Source organism: Pseudonaja textilis, chromosome 3, assembly GCF_049901715.1.
Source record: "Pseudonaja textilis isolate UNSWEBS1 chromosome 3, rPseTex1.2, whole genome shotgun sequence".
NCBI classification, from domain to species: Eukaryota; Metazoa; Chordata; class Lepidosauria; order Squamata; family Elapidae; genus Pseudonaja; species Pseudonaja textilis.
In genome coordinates, this window is record NC_141992.1 from 200,809,919 (window position 1) to 200,827,819 (window position 17,901).

The 17,901-nt window shown below is 48.5% G+C and overlaps 1 protein-coding gene across 3 annotated transcripts in view; it reads right to left on the minus strand.

Moving 5' to 3' along the window:
- Window positions 1-1,445: 1,445 nt before the first annotated feature.
- The window catches only part of IQANK1 (IQ motif and ankyrin repeat containing 1), a 28,408-nt gene continuing 11,952 nt past the window's right edge, over window positions 1,446-17,901 (minus strand). For 2 of the 3 annotated variants that reach the window (XM_026721851.2, XM_087931924.1), the window contains 10 exons: window positions 8,545-8,670; window positions 6,261-6,400; window positions 5,030-5,084; window positions 4,742-4,834; window positions 4,184-4,292; window positions 3,691-3,787; window positions 3,447-3,581; window positions 3,059-3,187; window positions 1,768-1,941; window positions 1,446-1,611 (listed from right to left, as the gene is read on the minus strand). In XM_026721851.2, the coding sequence (XP_026577636.1) occupies window positions 1,479-1,611; window positions 1,768-1,941; window positions 3,059-3,187; window positions 3,447-3,581; window positions 3,691-3,787; window positions 4,184-4,292; window positions 4,742-4,834; window positions 5,030-5,084; window positions 6,261-6,400; window positions 8,545-8,670 (1,191 nt within the window). In that variant the 3' untranslated portion in view covers window positions 1,446-1,478. The other variant, XM_087931923.1, reaches the window with a different exon arrangement.

Consider the following 17,901-nt stretch of genomic DNA (forward strand, 5'->3'; position numbering starts at 1 on the left):
AGCCCCTGGAGCAGCCCAGCCCTCTCCGGCCTCGGCCTGCCTTCCTGTTCGGAGCATTACGTGGGGCAGGAAGGCTGGCCAAGACTGACCGCTTCCTCCTGTCCAAGGCCACATTGGTCCAGGCTGACCAGCAGGAGACGGTGAGTTCTTGTCCCAGCTTAGCCATGACACTAGCTGGATGACCTTGGGCCTTCCAACCCAACCCACCTCACAGGGTTGTTGTTATGGGGGGAAAAGGAGGAGGGAGGCGTGTCGGAAATTTTCCGTGCCTTGGATGATTTGTAAAAATAAAGGCAGGATACAAATGGAACGAATTGGAAAAAAGAAATAAGGCCCCAGGCAGCTTGCAGCCAGCAGGCTCCAAAGGAAACCCCACAGACAGACAGACAGACAGACAGACAGACAGAACACACACACACACACACACACACACACACACACACCGTGGCTGGGCCTGCCACCCTGCGACTGCAGCCATTTCCCGCAGCTTCCCTCAGTCCAGGCCTCAGTCTAGGCTTCCTTCCAGGGACAAAGTGCCTTAGTATTTCCCTGCTTGGCCCTCCAAGCTAAACCTAGCAAGTGACCCCTTCCCTGTTTGGAGAACGTAATGCCTGGTCCCGCCATCCTCGTTCCTGCGGCTGTTGGTGCTGCTCTCATCCGTGCTTGAATGGCAAGGCCCAGGAATGGGGAGAGAGGAGTTACAGGTGTCTCCTGCAGAAGACGGGGGTGGGACTGCCACTTCCTGGGAAGTCCCGTTTCTCGGGCCGCAGCCCCTATGGACAAGCCCCCTTGCCGCCTGGTCTGGAGCCCGTGTGGTTTACTTGGAGGTTCCCAAGACGGGTAGCGGCCGCCCTGCAGCCATGAGGGCACCTGAGCATGTGTGCACGTGTCCTGGAGGCCGCCTCTGTGGCCTGCCATGCCTTGTCCTTCCTCTGGGGCATTAGCCGGCCCAGGGGTTTTGCGTCAGTCATTCTGGCTGCCCCTCCAGCTGCGTCCTTGTGGAAAAGAGGGAGGGGCATTTACTCTCACCAGGGTCACCCACCCTTTCAGCCAGAATGGAAACCAACATCTGTGGCTGCTTGGCAAAAGGTGTGGCTGGCCTTTTTTCCCCCCTAGGCTTCAGCCAGGTGCTGGGAGGGGCTTCCTCTTCCCCACCCCATTACTTTGGCCCAAGGATGAGGGCTAAGTTAGGCTGCCTGCTTGTCTTGCCAAGTTTAGCAACTTGGGCCACTGGATTAAGCCAGGATAGCTTTCTCTTTGGCCACCTCACTGGACTGGAGGGCAGGAGTTGCCCTTTGTGAAGGGGCCACTGTTGTATGACTTGGATAAGAACTGGGGGGAGCAGCAGTGGGCAGAGGCCACCGCCCAGGCATGGGGTGGCACAGGGACCGTCCTGGGAGGGACAAACTCCAGAGGTTGGGGAGAAAGGCTGAGAGGCCACCGTGGGACTTCCCAAAGGAACAACTCTTTATTGGGGCTCACGGCCTCTGGGAGAGAGGGAGGGGGGTCTGCAAAGGGAACAGGAAGGCCCCCTGGGCTCCTCCCTCCCACTCAGCGCGTGGGGCTGGCAGGAGCCACTTGGGGGAGGGCCGTCTTCTGAAGCTCCGCTTTCTGAAAAAGAGTTGAGGGTAGTCAGGGGAAGCCTGGTCAGCTGCTGTTGCACCAGGGGGTGGGCACTGCCCACCCGCCATGGGGTCACTGCAAGACAAGCACGCACCCCTTGGGGTGGGGGCGCTGTTGAGCCGGGCACTGCCGAGCTGTGCCTACCGCCTGGCCATTCCGGACAGGAGCACTTGGACCGGGAGGAAGGCCTGCAGCAGCTCTTCAGGGGGGTGATGGCGCTTGGTGACCACAAAGAGCCTGAACTTCTCCATCCGGGAAACTTGAAATTCCGTCTCTGCATATTCCGGCCCGTCCGTTGCCCTCAGTAAGGAGCGATACCTGCCCAAGACAGAGGAGGAGGCGTTTGGCCTGGCCGTTCTGGGGAGCGTTGGGGCCACCAGCTGAGAGCAAGGTGATGCACGGGGAGGGAGGGAGGGAGGGGTTGGCTTGCATCTTGCGGTGCCGTCTCAGGTGGCGAACGTCCTGGGCTGCAGGCGGGGGGGGGGTGAGGCAGGGCAGTCGAGAACAGCCTCTCCCTCGAGGCCCTCTGTCTCCCCGAGGGTGACTGGTGGGGCGCAAGCCCTTCCTCCAATGGGGTAGCGATGGGTCAGCCTGCCACCCAAATCCTCCAAGATGGAGGACACTGGGGGCAGGTGAAGTCCAAGGCCGGACACTAACCCTCCCACCCCTCCCCTAGGGAGTTTAGGGCTAGGGGTCCGGAAGTGCCTTGTGTGAGTCCAGCTTCCAGGGAATGGGGGTGTCACAGCCCTAGAAAGCTGAGAGGGTTCCAAAGAAAAGAAAGCTCTGGGGAAAGCATGGAATTGATCCCCCAGGAGAAGAGCACCTGCATTCTGCGCTCTGCTCACAACAAAGCTTTCAATCAGGAAGACCCAGGGCTGCCTTCTTACAACGCTCTAAGCTTGGGGAGAGCGGACGGTTCAAATGTTCTGTTCCTTCGCATGTAATGCCAGCTCAGCCCTGCTGATTCCCCTGTGACGTTCTTGTAAACCCACTAAGTGGTTTGAATCTTTGGTTAATCTATCATCAAGAGACTCCTCTGCTATGGGCCATGATGCATGAATGCAGCCACCGCGGCATAGTGCATCTCTGGGTTTCTTAGGCCAAATGATTTTATGGGGATGGTTGGCTTCCTTTCTGAGTGCCAGGGACTCCCTTTTGGAAGTGGCCAGAAATTGCACCTCCGCTTGTCTCAGAAGAGCCATGGCCACAGGAGGCCTCAGGCTGACATCTACTGAAGGTGACCCAGGAACGTTCGCAGCTGCTGCTGGGAGACCATCCATCTCATCCCAGAACCTCAGGATCCATTTCCTGCACCCCACGGCCAGCGATTCACCCACCCCTCTTTCCTTCAACCGCTCCATTGGTGGGTTTTCGGGCACCCGAGAGGTCTCTGGCCCATCAGTCTTGCTTGGTGACACATAAAGAAAGGGCTCACCATTCACTCTCCAGGATCTTCTTGCTCAACACCGCCTGAGTGAGGCCCGTCTGCAGCCGTTCCAGCTGCTTTTTCACTGTGTCAAACATGTCCAGTTCCATCATGTCAAAGACCAGGGGCTTCCCATAGCTGGCGATGGGTGGAGCAGAGCCAGGCAGGGGGAGGAGAGGGGGAGAGGGGGAGAGAGAGAGAGTTGTCCCTCATGGACATAGCTAGCCATTGGCCAGAAGCCGCCTCCTCCCCCTCCCCCCCCCCCCGTGCTCAACAGAACCCAGCTTCCCCTGCCCATCCGTGTCATTGTTTCTGGCACATGTGCTGCCCGGCTGCTTTCTGGATCAGTGCTCCATTAGTGGGAAGGGGCCTCCCTCCCCTCATGGCAGAGCCCTACCGAAGAGACCCCAGCAAGGCCAGGCGAATGGCTTCCACGGCCATGTCGGCGGGATTGGCAGTGTTCAGGTAGTTGGTATCACGGTAGCGCAGGAAAATAGCTGCTTGCCCGGAGGGGTCAATGATCAGGGGCCACCTGGATGGAGGGAAGGAGAGAGCTGGGGGCCTGAGCCAGCCACCTCCCGCTGGAGGCCAGAAGGCTCGGCTTCCTAGGGAGGGCTGCCAGGGAGGCTCCCACCACTCACCGCCCGTCGGCCTGCATTTTCCCACCCACGTCCTTCATCAGCACATCGTCCAGCTCCTGCATGGAGCACTGGAGACCCGGAATCTCGGAGGGTGATCCTACCAAGGCAGAGAAGACCAGTGAGGGGCCAGCCAGCGGTTGCCTTCTCCACTGCGAGGGAAGCCCAGCAGTGTAGCATTGCCCTCTTCCTTGGGGGCCTCTTTCCCAAGACCTGCCAGGGTTGCAGAAGCCGACTGGCTGCTTTTATGGTGTCCAGCCCCACCTGGCAGGATTCTGCATCCACTTCCTCAAAGAGGCATCTTCCTCCTCCCGCTTCCCCAACTCAGCCAGGGCAAGGAGGACCCCTGCTTTCTTCTTGGGGGCAAGGGGTTCAAGAAGGGTCCTGGCTCAAAAGGGGCAGGGAGCCCCTGGGAAGGACGGCTGCGAGGCTGAGGCAGCCTAGCCCAAGCCCTGGAGCCTCGCCCCTTGCAGCCGCCATCAGCTGCCTCACTGACCCTCCTGCATTTGCTCTCGCAGCTTCAGGCGGGCCAGGGACAGCTTCTCCTCTGCCTCCTCCACAGCCACGCGCAGCTTCTCCACCAGCCCTTCCGCGTCGGCGATGGCCTGCCCCAGGAAAGGATGGGTGAGCCTGGCCCAAGAGAGCCTGACCCTTGCTGGGCAAAGGGGACCACCCCCACAGAGTGAAATGGGGTTAGCCCATTTCAGCCTCGCTCAGCTCTCCTGGCGCGTGATTTGACGTCCTGTCCACAGCTGGCACTTATTCGTTAGCCACTTGCAGCTGTCCCCAATTGCAGGCCCCTCCCCCAAGAGAGATATAGCCATAGCAATCCCGTAGTTCTTCTGAATTCTTGAGGGGGCCTGCAGATGGCCCGGCTGGCACCTGGGTGCCTGCACCCCATCACCCAGCTCCTTGGCAAATACAGAGGGCTGCTCGGCCAGCCTACGCTGCTGGGAAAATCTTGCCGTGCCCTGGCGGAGAGCCACCCAGCCGGGCAATTGGCAGCACCCGAGCATGGCCCTGGAGGGCACCTGGGAAGGGAAGTGGCGCTCACGTGCAGGGTCAGCTCTGCATTCCCCATCTGCTTCCGCTGGCACTTGTCGTGCTCGGTTATCCGTCGGTTAAGCTCTGCGTAGGCCGCCTGCAGCTGCAAAAGGAGAGAGGCCGTGTGCCTGGGAAGGTACAAGTGAATGAAGCCATCCTCCCGGGGTCACTGACAAGGCCACAGGGAGGCCAAAGCCCCAAGGCCAAGGACGCTATGCGGTGGGCCCTGCACCCCACCCCCAGCTGGGATGGGTGGGCCAGAGAGACTCCCTGGGACGGAGGAGGCGTCGGGGCTCACCTCCCTGCTGCATCTCTCGTGCTCCTTGGCCAGCTGCTCCACAGCTTCGGCTGTCCTGTGGGGACCAAGAGCTGCTTTTGAGGAGGACACTTTGCCCCCCCACTCCCGCCCCTCCGGGTCTTTCTGCTTTTCCAAAGGGCCAAGTCCTCGGAGTGGGGCTTTGGGACCCCTCTTGCCCTGAAGCTCCAGGTTCCCTCAAGGCTTCTTTGAGGGACGCTGTCACAGCCACACCCACATTATAAGAAAGAGGGACTACACCGTCTTGTGCGTTTGCTTTGCTTCTGTGCCACTTGCTATGCTCAAACACTGCAGAACTTGCACACAATAAAAGCAGCACAATAGATAATCAAACACTGCATTAAAACAATATAGAAATAGATTAAAAAGAGGAAAGGGGTGGAGAGCCCAAACAAGAAAAAGAGGGGAGGGGAGGGGAGGGGAGGGGGAGGGAGGGAGAGGAGCGATTCTTTGGCAATTTATCCTGAGCTGACGGTGTTTCTAAAGACCTCTCTGAATTGCAGCTGAGGGGTGGGGGGAGCATGGGAGGAGGCCCCAGAAAAAAGCCGGCACTGGTCAGTCCTCTGTGACTAGTCAGGACTCCAAGGGCGACTCCAAGGGGGAAGCCATCCTGGGACCTGCCCAGCACAACTCTCGCTACTAGCCAAGGGCAGCTGCGTAGGCAGCTGTCTTGAGCAAGCAGCTGCTACATCCAGCACCAGCTGCACACCGACAGCACCAACTCCAGGAGACTCTGTGTGTGTGTGTGTGTGTGTGTGTGTGTGTGTGTGTGTGTGCTTCCCTTGAGGAACAGGTGACCAGGGACCCTCCCAAGAGGCGGGGCTTTCTTGCAACCCAGTTCCTGAGCCCAGGAAGCCCTTGCCCCTTAGTGGCCCTCCATCACACCTTCAAAGCAGGAGCCGCACCCAGCTTCTCCCGAGTCGGGTGTGCAGGCCAAGTACATCATCTGCTGAGTGGCCACCCCACCCCAGGGGTTTCCTCTAGCTGGCACGGCTGCCAAGCTTTGTGGGTAGATGCTGTGTTCCAAGGCCATCCCTTCCCGGGGAGCCACCTCACAGGAATGGCCCAGGAGAATGCTGTAGCTGAGGATCCTTCTGCACAGGATTCTTCTTCACAGACCTGCGCCATCCCGAGGTCATCCCGAAGAGCCCCCAGATGCTGGTCCCTCACAAGTGCTGCAGCGGGCGGGGGGGCAGGGGTGGAAGGCACTCACTGGCGCACTTCGGCTTCCTGGTGCCTCTGCTTCTGCTGGGCTCTCCGCTGCTGCTCAGCCTCCATCTTTTGGAGCATGGTGTCTGTCAGGGTGACATCCCAGGCGCTCAGGATAGCCACCACACTGTCCAGAGAAGCAACCTTGAGAGGAACAGCAGAAGGTCACATCCTGAGACGCTCACAAGCAAGGCTAGTATTCTTGACCACTAAGGAGGCACAGAGGAGGTTGGCAAGGCTGCTCGTGAAGACGCAGCCCTGCACCAGCCCTGCACCTTCTCATCCTTCACCCCTGGGGAAGGGTGGTTTAACCACAGATGCTGGGGGAAGGTGTGATTGACAGAACCACCCGTTAGCTCTGATGCAGACCTCCCCAGCTTTTGTGAATACTGCCTAGTGCATCTTGGATCTTGTTTCTTAGCTCAGGATGTTGCACTTCATTTGTGGCCTTTGGACTTGGCTCTCTGACTTCGGACTCTTGGACCTTGCTTTGGTTTTTAGAACCCTGGACTCGATTCCTTAGGTAGTGCCGACCCGATTCCTTAGGTAGTGTGTCTTCCCTCTTCACCTCAGCTGGGAACCAAGGGATTTGGACTGAGGGTAAACAGAGGTCAGAGGTTCGCCGGCATCATTGGTGGGATGTTTGGCACTGTGTTAAGTGTGTAATAAAAGTGTGTGTCTACTTAACCTCTCTGCCTTGCCAATGTGACTTGGGCCAGAACACAAAGTGAGCCCAGCAAATGTAAGCGCATGGGAGGGTGAGACAGTGTGACACTGGGCTCCAGGCATGCGATGCAGGTGGCATGGGTGCAGTTAAACTGATAGTCCACAGCATTTGGCAAATGTTTAAGTTGACCAAGGGCCTGGTGGGTGGCTGTTGACGACCTCAACCTACATATCAAAATTGCACTTTGTAATGTAAAAGGAGTGAATGGCAAAGAGCATGAATCAACAAAGGAAATGGAATGAAGGAAGAACAGCCACTTGAAATGAAGAGATAAGGGAAAGACCGATAGATCTGAATGAAGGTGACCGGGTCACTGGAACGCAGCGAATGCAGGGTTAAGAACAGAGCTCAATGTCTGCCCAAAGCTGTGAACTGGCAATGGGTACAAACGTGGGAAGGGAGACGCTGCCTGAGACAGCAGCCCTGGAGGAACCAAGGAAGAGCTGGGGAAGGGGAAGACATGCAGTACTTTCAATAAAATTATTCCGTTAGGCAAACTAGCCTGTTGCCTGACATGAGCAGTTGAGTGGGGGAACAAGCAAGGCGGGAACAGAGAAACGAGTGTTGAAAATGAGGCAGAAATGAGCAAGCGGCCCCCGATGGACAGGTAGTCCTCAGGTTACGGTGGCAATTGGGACCGTGAATTCTGCCACTAAGTGATGTGATCATGAAGTGTGACATCACGCAGCCGCCTCACTTAGTGACGGCAATTCAGGCAGCCATGACAGTTGTTACGTGATGGCAGCTTCCAGCTTCCCATCAGCTTCCTGGGAGCCGGAGGGAAACCTTGGCCATCGCGATTCTGAGGCTGCCATGGCCAGAAATCTCCCTCTGTACCTTTCAAGAGTTGCAACCTGAGGACTACCTGTACAAAATCCCCTCCTCAGAGAGGCTCAGCTGGTGGCTGGCATTATTTTGGCACCTTCCTATTCCAGAGCAAACATGACATCTGTTTACTTGGTAGGAGGTGCACTGAAGGCAGGGAATTTGAGGATGTGTAAATGCTGGCGGTGGCTGGCGTGTCGAGAGCTTTTGCCCACCATGCTACAGGTGCGTTAGGAGGAGAAACACGAAGACGCTGAGAAGTGGGCACTGCTATTCATCCACCAACCACCACCCTTGTGGTGCTTCCTCACTGGGGCCCCAGGGCAACTGGTAGAGCCTCAGGCTCCTTGGAGGGTCAGGAGCGTGGGGGCAGATCTCAACCTGGGGAGGGGGGAGCTAGATGTTCCCAAGGAACAGGGCCATGGAAGAGAAGGCGCCTCTGCTGCAGCCCACCAGCCAGGATCCACAGCATGCCTCCTCCTCCTCTGCCGGCACGGGGGGAGCGGGCCCGTCCCATCAGGGTGACCTGGACCCATGCCAAGCAGGGCTTTAAAAGTGATCACCAACACTTGTCCATTACTCTGGCTTACAACTTTTTACGCTTGGCATAACGCTACTTACCTGGCAAGAAACAGCTAATGGGGCCTTTTCATGCAAGGCAGCTTCACTCCCAAGACCACAGCTGGCGGGGGGGGGAGGAGGAGGCGTTCTGTGAGGGCAACAAGACCAGGCATACCTGCTCCGGTGTGTTGCCATCATCGGCATAGAGTCGAGGGTCAGCCCCATGCTGGAGAAGCAGCTCCACCGCTGCCAAGTGTCCCCCGAAGGCTGCTCGGTACAAAGGAGTCCGATTAAAGGCACCCTAGAAAAAGAAAGAAGAAAGGATAGAGGATAAAGAAGAAAGGAAGGGAGGGAGGGAGGGAGGGAAGGAAGGAAGGAAGGAAGGAAGGAAGGAAGGAAGGAAGGAAGGAAGGAAGGAAGGAAGGAAGGAAGAAAAGAAAGAAAGAAAGAAAGAAAGAAAGAAAGAAAGAAAGAAAGAAAGAAAGAAAGAAAGAAAGAAAGAAAGAAAGAAAGAAAGAAGAAAGAAAAGAAAAGAGGGAGGAAGGAAGGAAGGAAGGAAGGAAGGAAAGAAGGAAGGAAGGGTTGTTGCCAGTCACATCACTTGTTGGGCGAGATGTAATACCAAAGGGGGCATCCTGAGGCTATCTGGGAGCCAAGTCAGAAGGATTTAAAGCCATCCTCTTAAGTTTCACTGTGAGAATCTCTGACAAAATTTGTGCCATGGAGCTGAAGCCCTTGCACCAGGTGGGCTCCAGAGCCTCCCCCCCCCCCCAGGGCAACCTCTGAATGATCGTCAAAGGGGACCCATGTAAAGCAAATCCACGCCACCATATGATGCCTCTCTTTTGCGGAGGCTTCTCTCGCAGCTCCCAAGCGTGAGGTAAGTCCGCAACGTCATCTCTAGCTATCATCAGCATGCTGATGATCCCTCACCCCAAACTGACCCATAACTTCTCCCTGTGATTTACATTCCTGCTAAAGGGGTGAAGGAGCCACATCCTGTGCAGCCCACAAAAAACGAGCCAACCGCTCAACTGTTCCTTCTCCAGCCCCAACCCAGGAAGGAACGGGGCCAGTCCTGAGAGATGCACCACCAGAAGGCTCTTCCAATGCCACGGGGCAGCCTCCCACACTGAGAGGGCTCCTCTCATATACAACTGCAGCAGCCAGTGTGGTTTCAACGTGCCCACCCAAGAGGGAGGGAGGGAATGTGATGACCCAGAGTATATCAAAAATAGAACAAAAGCCAGCGGTTTCCAGTGAGGCCGCGTCATGGCGGTGCAGAACTTGGCTCTGCTCTCCTGCATCAGGTTTTTTACCTTTGGATAGTGGTTCGTGGTGTGGTCAGATCCCAGAGGGATCACCAAAGTGAGGAGGAACTCTTGGAGTCTAATTTGGAGTTGCAATCCTGAAGCGGCGAAGAAGAGAGCCCGAAGTCCAAGGCGAAAGAGCCAGCCCATTGCGGGCAGACCCGAGGACGCGACGAGTCATCAAAGAAGGAAGCAGCAAGGAGATAGTGAATTGAGATTTGGCAAGCTACCGGTATTAGAAACGTTTTGTGGATTATAACTGGAGTACTGCTTGAATAAGAACTGCTTATATCATTGAAATTCAGAGTGAAAGGGGTGGAGGTGAAAAGTGGCAGCAGCGATCTAGCGTCCCACCCCCAATGCTGGGAAACAGTGGAAATATGATTTTAAAAAGAAAACTGAGAAGGAGAGGCAAGTGAACATTGCTGGAAAGAGCCTTCTGTTATTAACTGTTTTAAGCAAGACCGCTGAATTTACTCCGTCTGAGAATGGGATCAGGACAGAACTTTAAGAAAGCCTCGAAGAGACAGTGCAAACTCTGGAGGTGGCCATTGAGAGTGGCAACTGAAAGTGACTAATAGAACTGAGAACAGAACGAAACTGATACAAAATAAGTCAGATAAATGTTTATTATATTTATTGTTCCTACAATTGTTATCTAATATTTGAATAGATTTATTTATTGATTACTAGAATATTAAGGTAATAGTAAGATATTAAGAGACCTTATACCCTTCTCCCTCCTGAAGTTTCTATTCTTCCTTTGAATTTATTGGATTTGGATAGCTTTATTTTATATATATTTATCTTATATACTTAAATAATAAGAAATTAATATTGATTGATTATTTTACATAGAAATTGGCTTGGAGAGTGATAATTAATTTCTCTAATTTGTATTTCCCCCTCTTTTCCTTTTTCTTTATATATATATATAAAGATTCACATACAAATATATATATGTTTTCTGAGGTTCTCGCGGGTATTTGTATGTGGATCTTTGGTTGTTCGGGTTTTCTCCCGCATAAAATTCGAAGTATGTGGTAGGGCAGGCAGTGCATACATTGGACAAACTAACAGAAGAATAAGTGCACGCATTGAAGAACATAAGAACTCAATCAAAAAAGAAGAAATGACCTCTTCCTGGTCCAACACCTCAAAGCCACAGGACATGAAATTGATTTTAAAAATACCAGAACTATCGCCAAAACCGAACACTTCAACAGCAGAATAATCAGAGAAGCCATAGAGATAGAAAAACGCCCACACAGCATGAACAAACGAGATGACACCTCCCGCCTTCCAGCCATTTGGAAACCCGCCCTCATGAACAGACGAGTACCTAACATGAAGAAGGACACCAGACCCACACCCATGAGAGCCACACAAGATGCCACCACCACACTTCCATGTAGAAAACAGACTCACACCCACTCAGAAGATGAGACACAACCATGGACCAGAAGCTGCACTGCAGCTGCATCACTACCCACTTCAAACCCCTCCGAGCCATACATGAAGCAAACCGACACCCACTATGAAGATGCAGCACGACCACGAACTCGAAGCCAAACAGCAAGATCACAGCTCACCAACTCAAATCCCCCAGCAACTAAGACTAACCTGAGCACAACCAAGCCCCCACCTGAACAGAACACGCCTCCAACCAATCAGAACACGGCCAACCCCCAACCAATCAGAACACAGCCAAACCCCCTACCAATGAGAACACCCCCCACCCAATTAGAACACAGCCAAGCCCCCACCCAATCAAGTCCCACCCCACTAGCAGTTAAAAGGAAGAAGCAGCTGCAATCTCACATCACTCTGAGAAGCACAGAGCTGGAGACAGAAGCCTGAAGATGATGAATGAGACTTCATCGAAACGTTGCCTAGATACTTCGAATCTTACGCGGGAGAAAACCCGAACAACCAAAGATCCACATACAAATACCCGCGAGAACCTCAGAAAACGTATTGTGGTCTACTAAGACTTAAGAACTGTTAATTTGAACTCTGAATTTTATACGCTGTTTAGAAGAGCAATAGATGAAATATTATAACAAATTTAAACACTCATACTTGGCTATAATACTGCGGGACATTTGCTTATTTGATTAACTTGATTAACTACCAGATAATTTGACACCTGATATTAGACTATATTTATTAAGATTTATTAATACCTTAACCTATTGCTAATAGAGAAGCTAGACTAATATTGATTGATTTGCCTCTGAGAGATTGAGTATATAACTGGGCATTGTCTGCTCTGAGCTGTTCCATGGTCACCCCACGAAAAGCAGAAACAAGTTGAAGGGGTCCCTGGAGACAAAACGTGATGGCCCGGAGTGTATCAAAGATATAACAAAAACCAAAACGTAAATAAAGGTCCTTTAATGCCTTCAACTTGGCTTTACTGTTTAATTGTTCACAGTTGAAGATTAAACTATTTTCAAAATAACATTCCAAACGAAAGAAATACAGTTCAAATTGAAAGAGCAGATAATGAAGCAAAAACCAAAAACAAACCACACTGAAGAAAGTTCCACGACAGACCAGGATAATTAATTACAAACTTCAAGAAGATAATCAGGTATAGTCTGTTGGAAAAACGCCAACCAAGATAAACCTCATCCAGGAATAAAACACTAATTTGTCTACAGCCTCTGTTAGCATGCAGGTCCAAACTCTTACGCAGATCTCACACCTGCAACCCATGAAGAGGATCATGGCCCTCTCCTCCCGAGTAGACCATGTTTTTCCCTGATCCTCTCCTCCCTGCATGCCCTAGGATGGATAGGGGATGGACCTGGGTCCTCCTCTGACTGCGCAGCTCATTTCTGCCTTTCCCCAGCCTCCCCCACTACCTCTGGAGCCACACTTCCACTCCCTGTTGGCTGTTCCTCCTCTCCCTCAGAGTCAGTCTCCACCAGGGGCATAACGGAGAGGGGGTGCTGACAATCCGCCCTTCATCTAGCATGCTGGTGCCTCAGCACTTTCTCCAGAAGATGCTCTTAAAGGGGGCGACTTGGGCATGGCTGGGCCCAGAGATGGCCATTTCAAGGAGTCCCGCAATCTTCTGCCAGGCATCCAGGGATACCTCCCCTTGCCAAGGGGCTTCAGATAGTTACCAGAATAACAGAGCTGGCAGGGACCTTGGAGATCATCTACTCCAATCCTCTGCTCAAACTGGAGACCCTGTATCGTTTCAGACAAGTGGTTATCCAACCAGGGGAGCAGCTTCTGCCTATGAACAGTAAAGGAACCGGCAGCCAAAAAATACCAGCTGGCCTTGAAGGAAAGGAGGTTCAGCTGTTGGAAATAGCTACCCAGAGAAATATGGGAATTGTTTGGATTCTGCTGAACTGAAGGAGTTCCTTGGAAAATGAGCAGTGAAACGTTTCAAACCAGCAAGGAAAGAAGTCCAATTGCCAAACCTCAACTTCCAAACCATTTTACCTGGAGGATGACTGAGAATCTTTGTTGACAATTGTTCAGACAATGGTTTTCTATGAATGGGAAAGTTTGAAGAAGCAGGATAGAAACAATGTTGGCACTTTTGAAATTTATGCTTTAAAAGGCTCTTGAGAATACCATTTGTGCTGTCCCAGCCAGTCTATGGGAATTGGATAGTTACTTAGGAATTACAAGCTGTCCCTTTAAGGGAATGCATCATGGGAAATGTAGTTAAATGTAGCGGGAAATGCATCATGGGAAATGTAGTTCATGTCATGTGGCCACATCTGTAATCCCGATTGGTCACTAAATTGACCCTCAAGGGGTTGGGGGAGGTTTCCCTCATTCTTGCCTGGACTCACTAACTCATAGCAGCTTGTCCTACCGCTATGAGATGGGTTAGGAGATAACCATCTTTTACCTGCAAGGCTGATATACAAAGGATTGGTCATTAAAGAAGAACTTTGTCACAAATGTGAGTTATGAAGATACCTGATGTACCAATAAGTGTACTTTGTTATGGATTTTTTGTGGAATTATCTATCTGCATCTGCACAGCTACAAATCCACCCCTGTGCATGAGACAGAAAAGTAAAAGATGATCCTGAAACCCATCAGTATAAAAAATTGTTAATTTGGATTTGTGATAAAGCAAAGTCATATTGAAGCCAGGAGTGAATATGCCATGTTAATCTAAACCTGCATTTCCCACGGTCTCTCCCTGTGAGCTACGGAACTCTTTACATGCTGTTTGCATGGTGGGAGGGGGTGGAATTCCCCCACATGCTACAAACAAACAGAACCAATAACCCACCCAGCCACCCCTTCTCCATTTACGCAAGAGACTTTCAAACATCCTATTCTCTGGCTTCATCTGCATCTTCCCATTGTTGGCCAAAGTAACCTTACAGCCTGTTTGGAATTGAAGGAAGGGGCCAGGTATTCCCCATCTATGTCTATCTCCAGTTACAAACCCTTTCCAAACACAACGGAAATTTTGAGAAATCTTGCATGTATTGCTAAAAGGAAAGACTTTGCATTCTTTTTTTAAAGTTTTTTATTTTCCAAACAAACACATAAAAACAACACATAAAACAATACATAAAAACAATACATGAACAATACATAAAAACAATACATAAAAACATAAAAACATCTTTCAGTTACATACAGTATGTCGACTGGTTGCAATTCTTTTGTGCTACGTGTCCACAGTCCTCCTTCACAAGTCACATAAATTCTCATATTTTCCATTTTATCTATCTATCTATCTATCTATCTATCTATCTATCTATCTATCTATCTATCTTTCTATCTATCTATCTATAGATAGATAGTATTATTATCATTATGGTTCTTTCATTTAACAATAACTAATTGTTCCACCACTTCATAAAGGATATTCAACATTTTAAACCAATATGTAATATAACTTCCATTGCCACTTCATCTAATAAAAAATACATTCTTATATCATTTTCTCTTAAATTCTACTATTTTTATATTGTAAAGTTATCCATAAAATATATCATTTCCACACTTTTTTTTTCTAACCATTGATAAAATAAATCCCATATCTTATAATATTGTTTTTCTTCTTGTTCTCTAATTTCAAATGTCAATTTACTCATTTCAACACATTTCACTATTTTCTTAATTACTTCCTCCTGTGTTGGTATTTTCTCATTTTTCCAATTCTTTGCAAATACAATTCTAGCTGCTGTTAGTACATTCACAGTCAAATATATCAGTTCTCTACTGTATATCTCTGGTACAATGCCCAATAAAAATATATCTGGTTTAAAATCAATATGACTTTTTGTCATTTTTTTTAAACCATGTGTGGATTGTAGTCCAATATTTTTTTGCCTCTGTACATGTCCACCTCATATGGTAAAATGAGCCAGGTATCTGATGACATTTCCAACATTTTTCGGATTTATTCTTGATCATTCTTGCTATTCTCGTTGGGGGAAGATGCCACCTGTAAAACATCTTATGCAAATTTTCTTTATATGCAGTTGACATTGTCATTTTATAATTTTGAAACCATAGTTTTTGCCATCTCTCTAAGTCAATCCCGTATCCAAAATTTTTCCCCCATACAATCATTGTTTCTTTTTTTTAATAATTTTTTTTATTTTAATAACAAGATAAACATAAGCATACATAACAAGATAAACATAAACATACCACAAAAAACATAAAAATATCCTCCTTCTTCATGAATTTACATACAGTGCATCGATTGGTTTACCACTTTTTTTTGTGCATCCATTTCCTAGTCACTAATTATATTACATAATAGCTCATATTATCAATCAATAATCATTGTTTCTGTAACTTGTTCTTCTAATTTAACCTCTAATAAATATCCATATAATTTCTTAATCACCTTTTCATCAGTATCTGTTAAAATTTTATCTAAGGCAGTCCATTTATCATAAAAACCTTCTGTTTTGAGATCTTTATCATATCTAGAATGTATCTGCGCATAAGAAAACCAATTCATCCTTATACCTCGTTGCTCCAGTTCTTGCATAGATTTAAGTTCACCCTTTTCATTCATAATTTCGCCATACCTAACTGCTCCATTTTATATATCACTGGATATGAAAACTCTTCTATAGTTTAAAGCCAGACTGAAATTTTCAAATAGTGTTGTCTTTTAATCTTCTCCCAATTTAATAATAAAGCCTCTCGCATATAGTGTCTTCTAAAATATCCATGTGTTTTAGTTCCCTTGTACCATAGGAAAGCATGCCAACCCAACAACAAATCATGTCCTTCAAGTGTCAATAATCTAGTATTTCTCAATGTAATTCATTCCTTGACCCACATCAGAGTTGTCGCTTGATAATATAACTACCAATTTGGCAGACCGAACCCACCTCTTATTCTAGCATCTTGTAACATCTTTAATTTTATTCTTGCCTTTTTCCCCTGCCAGATATATTTCAGCACGATTTTATTTAACTCATCAAAATATTCTTTCCCTAATCTAATTGGAATTGTCAGGAACAAATATAAAATTCTTGGTAAAATATTCATTTTAATTGTTGATATTCTCCCTATTAATGATAATTGTAAGTTTTCCCATTTTGCCAAGTCTGTCACAATCTGTTGCTTGAGTTTATTATAATTATTCTCTTTAAGTGTGCCACATCCTGTTGTCAAATGTATTCCTGGGTATTTAACCTTATTTGTAACCTGGATTTCCAAGACTTCTGCCAATTCTTCCCTCTGTTTTACTAGCATATTCTTTGTCAGAATCTTTGTTTTATCTTTATTTATTTTTAAACCAGCTACCACTCCATATTCCTCTATCTTTTCTATCAAGCTAGTCACTTCTTTCGCTTCTCTTATATCTCTAGTTAGCACTTCTAATGTTAACACAAACAACAGAGGTGACAGCGGGCAACCTTGTCTTGTACCTTTCTTTATAACAATAGAATCTGTTAATTCCCCATTAATCATTACCTTTGCTGTTTGATCATGATATATAGCTTCTATGGCTTGAACAAATTCCTTACCAAAGCCCATCTGTTCCAATTGTAATAACATAAATCGCCAATTTACATTATCAAAGGCTTTCTGTGCATCTAAGAATATCAAGGCCATTTGTTTTTCAGGATGTGCCTCGTAGTATTCCAATGTGTCCAGGATAGTTCTCGTATTGTCTTTAATATGTCTCTTTGGTAGAAATCCATTTTGATCGGGGTGAATAAACTTATTTAAATATCGTTTGAGTCTTTCTGCCATTATTGAAGCAAAAATTTTATAGTCTGAGTTCAATAAGGAAATGGGTCGATAGTTCTTAATTAGTTGCGGGTCCGCTTCCTCCTTTGGCACAAGTGGAATATATGCTTCTGACCATGATTTATGTGTCCTCTTTTTTAACATAACTTCATTCGTAACTTCCAGAAGCAAAAGATTCAACTGCTCCTCGAATGTCTTATAAAATTCAGCTGGCAATCCATCCGGGCCTGGTGCTTTTCCATTATTTTGTTTTGTAATTGCTTCCATTAGTTCCATCATCGTTATGTTTCCTTCTAACATCATTTCAATATCTTTTGGTATCTGGGGCAAATTCGCTTTCTGTAGGTAATATTTAATTTTCCCTTCCTCTATTATCTCTTATTCATATAACTTCTGATAAAAGTCCTGTACAATTTTTTTCTTCTCTGTGTTTCCAAAGCAGGCTTGCCCTTGGTCATCTATCAATTGAGCTATTTTTCTTGATTCTTTCTCCTTTTTCAGTTTATATGCTAACCATCTGCCTGATTTATTTGCATCTTCAAAATAGTTTTGCTTAGCATTTCTAATTTTCTGTGCTAGTTCCTCTTTTTCCATTAGTCCCATTTTGTGGGACTTTTCCATGATAACCGTAGGGCAGCGGCCAGGTCGTCTAAGTGGGATGCATAAAGTGCCCTTGATATTTCAGCAGACTGTGGCCCTAGCCATGCTATCAAGTGTCCAATTATTTCATCAGGCTTCAGGCGTGCCACCTGAACGGGGCGCAGGAAAAGTTTCTTCCAAACTAGATATTCGCCGCCTGGCTTGTTAGAGAATCTGCAAACTCCATTGGCGTGCAAATTTATCTTTCCACTCTGTACAGCCAAGTTTCTCCAGTGATCTTCAGCATTTGCTGAGTTGGGAGGAGGTATTGACATAGAGGGTTCTCCCCCTGGATTCTCATAGGGTGGGTTTGGGTTGTAAGTCAACGACGGGTTGTAGTCTTCTTTCCATTACTTACGGAGGAT